Below are 9,511 nucleotides of genomic sequence, written 5' to 3'. Positions count from 1 at the left end.
TAAGAGTTCAAAAGAACCATACAGATAAAAGAAGGTTAAAGAAAAGCTTCAGAACGAAAATATATGTCAACCTAATTGCGATACATATGAGGTAAAAAGAATTAATTCTTTATAAAATAAAGATTAAAAAAAGATGAGGAGATCAAACATAACACAACTGATATAAAACTTGTACTATTTACCTTATTTACCACTAAAAATATTGTAAAGAAGTAATGAAGAAAGAAAAATAAGGATGGCCAACTTAAAAAACTTTGCCTAATATATATATATATGGCCAAACCACTCACAAAGCAGCATCCCCAATGTTATTTCACAGTTTTTTTTACTTCTTCCTTTTGGTTGAATGATCAGAAATGAAGGAGAATTTCCCTCTTTTTTGTCTTCCTATAACCCAAACACATTTCCTTATTTTGTGTTGAGAGTTGAAAAAAACCAAGTTCCTTAAATTTAGTGAGGAAAAACCAAATTTTACTAGAAAAAGAGAAAAAATTAATAATAATAAATCAGACAAAATTTACTTTAATTTGTCCATTTTATTCCTCACCTTGTTTGTTTTGTTTCTTATGTATGGGAATCTCAAACATTACAGGTGAAGATCATCATGCAAACTTGTCTTCAGCCAATAGTGTGGAAAATCAATTACAACAAGTTGAACAAAACAATAATAATCAACATCAACTTCTTAATCACTTCCTCTATGGCTCTCCCAATGGAGATCAAACCAATTCCCATGGCTCATCCAATTCACTTTATCACCACCAACAAAGAGTTAAGAAGAAGCGAAATCTTCCCGGCACTCCAGGCAAATTCCATTCATCGATTCTTTTATTTCTCGAGAATTCGTTAATTGCGATATAATGATTTAACATGATATCATAATAGTCAATTCCTGTTTGAATTTCAATTATCTCTTAATTATTTTGTAGATCCAAATGCTGAAGTTATTGCTCTATCACCAACAACCCTAATGGCTAGAAATAGGTTTGTGTGTGAGATTTGCAACAAGGGGTTTCAAAGAGATCAAAACCTTCAATTACATAGGAGAGGACACAACCTTCCATGGAAACTCCGGCAACGAACCGGTGCCGAAGTGAAGAAAAGGGTCTATGTGTGCCCTGAACCAACGTGCGTTCATCACAACCCAGCTCGAGCTCTCGGCGATCTTACCGGAATTAAGAAGCATTTTAGTAGAAAGCATGGGGAGAAGAAATGGAAGTGTGAGAAATGCTCCAAGAAATATGCAGTTCAGTCTGATTTGAAGGCTCATCAAAAGACTTGTGGCACTAGGGAATACAAATGTGATTGTGGAACTCTCTTTTCCAGGTTTGACACTCAGTCATCATCATTTTATATATATGCAATTGAAAACTATTTTTCTTCATCTTTTCTCATTGAATTTTTCTTCATATTTACATGTGAGCATTTTTTTTATGTTTAGATTTATGTAAGGTTAATTAACATCTTTTTTACTATATGGATTGTTGTTTAAAAGACGACATATTAGCTATCACTCTTCGTGAACAAAATTAAACACTCGGTATTATTTTTAAGATTGATGGTTTGCTTAAGTTAGTTTTCAATTTTTACGATTTGATTACAATTTTGTTTTTTCAAGTACAACGGAGAGCAAGAAGATTAGAACCACAAACTTCATTATTACTAAAAAATACTCATATGTCAATTGAGCTATTTATTTAATTTTATAGATTTCATAGTACACTTGAAAGTGATAATTTATAATTGTCAAAAATTGTTTGTTGTTGACAATAATATATTCTCATTGAAAATTTAACTATGAGAAGTTTTTAAAGTGTCATTAATATTCTTACGTTGGCATGTGATTCTACGATCGAAAAATTAACTGTCACGAAAAGTATTAACAACCGTTTGTAAACGTCATGCAATCTCAGTTTTCTTGTAGTGGTTGGTCTTTCTTTGCAGAAGGGACAGTTTCATCACCCACAGAGCCTTTTGCAATGCATTAACAGAAGAAAACAACAAACTAAAGCAAGGAACTCTCAACAATAACAATAATAACATAGAACCAATCTCAATTATCTCCAGTCCAAAACTCCCTCATTTTGGAACATCAATCATACCTGAATTATTCAACCCTTATGATAAAAAAAACCCTTTTAAATCCCTCCCTCAAGAACTCAACAACTCGACCCCACCATTCCCTGCCCCGGCCACCGGTGCGCCTGGAGGCTTGTTCATGGCCGGACCTCGAAGCAGCAACAACTCTTCTTCTTTCTCAAGCCTTAAGCTCAGCTCCACCACCTCTTCGCGCTTTAGTTGCCTTTATGACAGCAAAAACAGCTGCCTTCAGGTAAGGGCGAAGCAAAGAAGGAAAGAATAATAGTCTCTCTTTTAATGTCTTTATATTAAAAATAAATAAATAAATAACTATACTTAATGATCAACTTAAATACATGTTGGAATGCTTTTTCAATTTCTTCTCTGTTATTTAAAATGCTAGTATGTTTTTTTGTTTTTTTACCATATATAGGGTGGAGAATCAAATTTCTAACTTCGAGGTTGACAATACAAATACTATATTAATTAAGCTAGATTTATTTTTACCAAAAATATTAATATATTACAATAACATATTAACGTTTTGTAATTATACATTTTCGTCAGTATATGTGTTAAATGTGGTAAGCTTATGTATCATAATACTTGATAAATTTTTAAATATTTTGAGGAGAAATATGAGCAATATGGTTGCACCCATTTTCATGTATCTTCTTTAATCACAAAAGAAAAAAGATATTTACAAAATATCTTGTTTTTTAAAGAAAAAATTGTCACGTGGTAAATTATGGTTCACTTAGATTGGTGTATATTTCAAGAAATATTAAGCCATCTCAGAGAAGAAAAAAGGACAAATTTTTTGTTATTGTTTTAGAAATTTGAAGGAATTATAAATATTCTTTTTGGTAGTCTCATTCATTCTCTAAGTTTCTAAAACTACTTGGGTGCATCCCGAGATGTATCTATCTTGTGCAACCCACCCAATCTATCTAACAAATGGTCTTGTCACATAAATTTAGATATATAATTTCACTCTCAATTTTCAAATCAATTTAATGATTATATGTATAAGAAGTTAATTATAACTAAAATTTTATATTTATGAAAATTTCTGGATCTGTCCTTGCTCCAGGATTCTGGGTTGGCGACAACAGCATTGGTAACATCTGCGACCGCCTTGTTACAAAAAGCTGCACAAATAGGAGCAACTACAAGTTCTGTTGGTGTTTTGAAGTCACCATTGTTGGAAATGCCACATTCTGATCAACCAGACATGGTAGGGATGAATATGGAAATGTACGGACATATGATGATGATGAAAGAACAAGATAATTGTACTAGCAATAGCTCGAGTTTTGTCGTCCATGAAAAGGGCCAATGGCAACCGATATCGAGGTTTTCAAGTGGCGATAACAACAGCAAAGAGAGTCAGATGATGACTCTAGATTTGTTGGGAGAAAGAGGGTGGAGGCTGAGGCAATTGCAAGGAAATGAAAGCCACCATCACGAGGAGATGATGCCAATTATGAAACATTTTGAGATGCAAAACTTTCATAAGGATTCAAACGTTGACAAATCCATATTTGAGTTTTGAGGGAGAGGATTGGCTTATGAAGCTAATCTAAACTTGTTAGTGAAATCTAATACTTAACATATATATATATATATATATATATATATATATATATATACTATATATATACTATATCATATTATTGAAAATTTGTAACAATAGACCTCTCTTTACGTGATATAATATCGTATGATACTATCCACTTTTGATATAATTAAGTCTCATAGAGCTTTGTTCTTGGTTTGCAATCAAAATTAATGGCATGGCTCGAACATGTGGAGTAATAGTGGATATCTTCTCTTTTTTCCTAACTCAATGTTGTACCTTTAGTTGTATTTTTCCACAATTCTCACTTCAAATGAAAATATTGTCAAGCATCTTTTTAAATAGCCATTCACATTATTATTCAAGCATCCACTCCCTCTAGCTTCACCAATAGTTTGCTCTTATCTTATTACTGCAAAATGGTTGACTGATTTTGTTATAAACAAAACTTGAACATCTTGCAATATGTATTGCTCTATGTAAAGCAATGTGTGTTGTATCTTGTTGATCCTACTTAGAGATTTTTTCCTTATCGATTAGAGAGTATAATGTGTATTCACTTCCTTGATTTCCTATTCTTTTTATAAATTTTAAATTTAATCTCTCTAAGTTAAATTTTATTAAAAATCAGTTAAATAATTTTTATTAATTTTTTATTATCAAGTAAGAAAATACATTAGATCATTTCTAAAATCTATAGTGAAAATGTTATTGGATAATAAAAAATTTTCTAAAAATATATTGACTAAAATTTGACATTTGATAGTGCATTGATTAAAATTGAACAAGTTACAAAGTAATAAAAGGTATGTTTGACTCACCAACATGAGTTGAGTTGGTATAATATACCAACTCATTATTTGGCCCACCAACTTTAAATGTTGGTGGAGTTGAGTTGGTATATTTTAGCAACTCGCCCCAATTCTCCCTTCTTCCCATGTTTTCAATGGCTCCACCAATCGACCTTTGTTGCATTCCTAGAACTAACTCCGAACTCCGACAACCACTCCGATGACAACTCTAGCAACCAACTCCAGGTTTCGACAACCACCTCTGATGACAACTCTGAGCTCCGACAACCACCTTTGATGAAAATTCTGGCAACGAAATCCGAATTCCGATAACTACCTCCGATGACAGCTCTGGCAACCAATGACCAACTCCGACAACCAATTTTGACCTCCAACAATCACTTCCGGTGACCCAACTCCGACAACCATCTTCCTAGGCTCCAACAACCACCTCTAACTACAAACTCTGATGAAAATCACATTCGATAATCACCTTTGAATGAGCAACTCCGACGACCAACTCGAGGCTTCGACAACCCCTTCAACGACAAACTCGATAACTAACTCTAATACCACCTTCATGCGACTAGTTCGGACTCCAATAGTCACCTTCGACTACAATCTCCAAAGAAAATCATCTTCGACGACCACTTTCACCTGACCAACTCCGGGATTCGAAAATCATCTCTAATGACAAACTTCGACAACCAACTCTAATACACCTTCATGCAACCAACTTCAGGCTCTAACAATCATCTTTGACTACAAACTGTAGCAAAAATCATCTTCGATAATCAACTTCGAAACCACTTCTAACTACTATAAGACTAGTAACTGTTGTAGGGTTGTTATATAAAAAATATTATTGTAACGACCCAACCCCCTAGGACTCAAGCTAAGCCGTTACTAAACACATGCATGCATGGAACTTAAAACAACACCCCTTTATAATGAAATAAATGCTAAATAAATAAGGTAAATTCAAAATACCTTCATTAAATTCGAATATTAAAAACAAATGATAGGGTACTCATAAATCATAAATGATAATAAATAGGTCTGAAAACAAATCTTAACAGTAAGTTTCAAACATCAAAACTGAAAGTAAAAAACATGAAAAGAAATCTAAATATCATGAGCAGAAGCATAAAACTGGTCCCCGGTGGCTCGTTCATGGATTCCTCTTGTCATTCGCCGACATGTCCCTACCCTCACCTGAAACATAAACATGAGAAAGGGTGAGTATAAAATACTCAATAAGTAACCCCACTACTGGGGTCAGGCTAGGCATCTATGTCCTCTAGATGTCTACCTCTAGTGGAATGTAAGCAGTCTCTTAGTCCTCATGGGACACATACATACATGTATACTGAATTTCATCCTACTATAATTAAGTATACCTACTACCTCTAGTAAGTCACGTAGGACCCACAACCTCTGGTGAACCCCAAAGGAGACACCACCTCTAGTGAATCCCGAAGGAAACACAACCTCTGGTGAATTCCGAAGGAAAGCACCATCTCTAGTGAATCCCGAAGGAAACATAACGTCTGGTGGATCCCGAATGAAACCACTACCTCTAGTGAATCCTGAAAGACACACAACCTCTGGTGAATCCCAAAGGAAAGCATCACCTCTAGTGAATCTCGAAGGACACACAACCTTTAGTGGGCATCTAACTAATCAGTGAGGACACTATCACGATCTCAACATCACAAGTATCATAACATGGTTCTATAACATACATATACATCTCATCATGGTTTTATAACATACATATAAATTTTGTCATCATAGTTTTATAACATACATATACATCTCATCATCGTCAGATTCAGCAAAATCTCCAAAAATAATAATATACTCAAATCATGCTAGCATTCAAATATCTCTATGTGCATCTAGTCTTTTAAATCCTCATGTCAGCAAGGCATACATAAACATCAAACCATCAACAAATCCTCAGTAAATCATAACTACATTGCCTAGCACGAGGGCAGTTCCAATAGTAAGATTAGTTACCTCAAGCTAACTTCAGATATTAATCCCAACAATAGTCTCCATCAACCAATCCTTGAATTCAATTTCCTTAACACAAAACATAATATTAATTTCAACCTTTGAAGCGATAACCCAAACCTACAAAATCTAATTCAATTATCACCAATCAACTTACCCAACGACCACCCTCAAGATTCCAATCTCCAAAATCTCTCTTCAGTCATATCCTTCTCCCAATGGACGGCGGCTAGGAATCCAAAACAAACAAATAAAGGCAAACTAAATCATGACCCAAAACTCTCACCAAATCGATGGGCACTCTAAAACAACCAAGATGTCAAACAACTTACCCAACAACAGATCCGGTAGTAAAGCCATCAACGGGGGCTGGGCAATGCTTTAGATGAAGAAGGTCGGCTGGCTCAACCGACGATCAGCACGAGCGGACGGTTAGAGGAGCGAACCAGCGACAACAGGCGAAACGGGCGGCGAAGGGAGAATCTCGCGCGGTGCAACTAGGAAGGAAGGCTGGCTTGGCGAGCTTCGATCGGAACGACGGACGACCGAGGCTGGACAGTGAACGACGAATGAGGCTGGGCGAGGGGGTGGTTGGCACTGAAGTCGGGGCTGGCGAATTCTTGATCTGGCGCGAAGGAGGGCATTCAACGAGGGAGAAGGGGGGAGGGAGGGAAGAAAAAGAAAAAAAAAAAAAAAAGGAAAAAGGAAAAAATAATAATAAAGAAATAAAAATATAATAAAAGAAAATAAAATATCTTATTTTATTTTATTCTATTATGTTTTATCTTTCTTTTTTTTTTCTCCCATCCCACGAGTCAATAGAAAGTTGGATCTACATTAGATCTCACCTGAATCGCCCCATCTATCCTCCTGAGAAGTTTGGTTTCAAAACCCCGGTTCAAACAGGAGAAGTACACCATGCTTTTAATTATTTTCCCTTAAAATTTTCTTGGCATCAATTTCAAATTAAATTTGGGTGACAAAAAATAATCCAAATTCCACAATTTTCTTCTAATTAAACGATTAAAACGAATCACCCTTTTCTTAGCAATCAAATCACAATAATTACACTTAAATTTCCAAAATTAAAAAAATGTCATTTAATACTAAAAAATATTGAAATTGCATTAAGAACAAAATTCGAGGTGTTACTCACATACCAAATGAATGTTAAAAATATTTAGACGAAAAATATGTATGTAATTGAAAAGTATGTAACATATAATAAAAAAACCCATCAAATTTAATTATTTTTTTCTTTGTTGAAACATTTTCCAACAAGAATTAGTGAAAAAATAGAGATTTGTTCTCTAATGATCCTCCAAATTTAGAGGAAATAAAAATGAAATTGTTGAAGAAATATGGTAACGTTCTATTGGCGGTTACGATGATGGGGGAGATTTAATTAAAAAAATCATGACATAGTAAAAATATAGAGAAGAAGAAAAAAAAGAAGATAATAATGAAATTCATGGAGAAAAATTAGCTAAAATCAAAAGTTTTGATTTCGCTTTAGTTTCTCATTTTATTTAACCATATTTCTATAAAAAATGTAGTAAGTTAATTATTGTTTATTGTCCAAAAAAAAATAAAGAAAGAAAGAAAAGTTTTAAAAATTAAAAGAAAAAATTGTCATCCATATTTTATCCAAAGAAAGATGGATAGAATTATTGAATAAAAAGTTTCAAACACCCATCTGCACCCCAAATACACATATACATTATATAAACTTCAGACATCTTATCTCAACTCAATATCCCAAACAGCCCAAAAAGAAATTTTAATTATTTTGATTATTTTTTCAAAAAAAACAAACAAACATATTTGATGTATTGGGCCTGGTTATAGAAAGTAGGTTGAGGCCCAAATGTTTGAAACGCAGCGTTTCGTATCCGAATCGAAAACCCTAACCCTAAAGTTTCACTATAAATGAACCTTAAACCCTGAAATTTGATCATCAGCTCCGTCTCTGTTTCTTTATGTTTCTGCCTTCTTCGAGTTCTGGTTATGGCGTCTTTTTTTAATCTGTTTGTAGGGTTTGGAGTTTTATGAGGCAATGATGTTGAAAACTACCTATTTTCTGAAGGAAGTTCATCTTCATGTGATTATGAAAATCACCAATTGATCCTTCTGAGCCCCAAACTCTCCTCTCACCTTTTTCTTTTGAATTAATTTTCATTCTTTTACAAAATTTCTTCCGGAGTTATTGAGATGATGATCCTCTTTTCTGAATCTATGCTTGTTGACTTCTAAATTCAGACTACAATTATCTGATCAATGGCTCCGTTAATCGCACACCGGTCTTCCATTCCTTTTCCTTTTTTTTCGTGATTTTATCGTACCTTGTAATCCGAACATGATTTTTTCTTGCCTTTTTTTTTCAATTCTTGTATAATTTGTATTATTCAATTTGAAACCTCAAATATTCGTTTTTATGCATTGGATTTTAAAGTTTCTTTTTATTTTCATCCAGATGATAATATTCATGATTTCAAATTTATGTGTGTGTGTGTGTATATGATGCGTTGATTATGAATATTTCTCTTTTCACCAGGATTATGAATTTTTTATAAATAAAAACATTCTTTAAATGTATTCAAATTGAAATGAATGTTTTTCAAGGAGTGCATCAATTTCAATTTTGATACATGATTTTCCTTTTCTTCGATGAGTTCTACACGTAAGAAACTTTTCTAGGGAAATTGTTAGAAATAGCTTCCTTAGCACCCTTTTCTATAGTTCTTTTTATCCGATCGATCATTGGATTTACACAAAATTTAACCTTTTTTTTAATTTATTTATGTTTTGGACTTTCTACCCAAATGTTAATATTGAGATTTTATCGAGTTTTTAAATATTATGTAATCTTTCAAAATTTTATATCAATTCTCATCAAACATCAAAATTTTATATCAATTTTATCAAAAACTAGTTTTTGTGTAGTGTAGTAAAATTGGAAAATTTAGAAGTGTAGAAAATAGAAATGAAAAGGAAAGATTCATATTTTTTTCATTCCGAAGAATCTCTAGTGAGAAAAAGTAAG

At 33.3% G+C, this 9,511-nt stretch overlaps 1 protein-coding gene, 1 long non-coding RNA gene and 2 other non-coding genes across 4 annotated transcripts; 3 read left to right on the top strand and 1 right to left on the bottom strand.

The window, feature by feature from the left end:
• Window positions 1-570: 570 nt before the first annotated feature.
• LOC120069139 (zinc finger protein GAI-ASSOCIATED FACTOR 1-like) lies at window positions 571-3,635 on the top strand. The gene is made up of 4 exons (XM_039020823.1): window positions 571-805; window positions 930-1,326; window positions 1,945-2,332; window positions 3,173-3,635. The coding sequence occupies exons 1-4, from the start codon at window positions 571-573 to the stop codon at window positions 3,632-3,634; spliced, it is 1,482 nt and encodes a 493-aa protein (XP_038876751.1). The 3' UTR covers window position 3,635.
• A 1,883-nt stretch (window positions 3,636-5,518) lies between these two features.
• LOC120069144 lies at window positions 5,519-7,150 on the bottom strand. The gene is made up of 4 exons (XR_005479454.1): window positions 6,801-7,150; window positions 6,626-6,697; window positions 6,472-6,537; window positions 5,519-5,664 (listed from the first exon to the last, which is right to left on the bottom strand). It is a non-coding gene; the product is annotated as an uncharacterized LOC120069144 (long non-coding RNA).
• A 1,365-nt stretch (window positions 7,151-8,515) lies between these two features.
• On the top strand, window positions 8,516-8,609 carry LOC120069149. Its single transcript, XR_005479455.1, has one exon. It is a non-coding gene; the product is annotated as a small nucleolar RNA R41 (small nucleolar RNA).
• Window positions 8,610-8,672: 63 nt separating this feature from the next.
• LOC120069150 lies at window positions 8,673-8,748 on the top strand. Its single transcript, XR_005479456.1, has one exon. It is a non-coding gene; the product is annotated as a small nucleolar RNA Z155 (small nucleolar RNA).
• The last annotated feature ends 763 nt before the right edge of the window (window positions 8,749-9,511 follow it).

Source organism: Benincasa hispida, unplaced genomic scaffold (genome assembly GCF_009727055.1).
Source record: "Benincasa hispida cultivar B227 unplaced genomic scaffold, ASM972705v1 Contig245, whole genome shotgun sequence".
Taxonomy (NCBI): Eukaryota; Viridiplantae; Streptophyta; class Magnoliopsida; order Cucurbitales; family Cucurbitaceae; genus Benincasa; species Benincasa hispida.
This window is presented reverse-complemented; position numbering and strand designations above follow the sequence as displayed.

Bases quoted from the DNA above. Each gene is read 5' to 3' on its own strand.
- LOC120069139 (XM_039020823.1), top strand. From the start codon at position 571: ATGGGAATCTCAAACATTACAGGTGAAGATCATCATGCAAACTTGTCT. The intron at 1,327-1,944 runs GTTTGACACTCA...CTTTCTTTGCAG, and splicing joins TGTGGAACTCTCTTTTCCAG to AAGGGACAGTTTCATCACCC. The intron at 2,333-3,172 runs GTAAGGGCGAAG...TCCTTGCTCCAG, and splicing joins GCAAAAACAGCTGCCTTCAG to GATTCTGGGTTGGCGACAAC.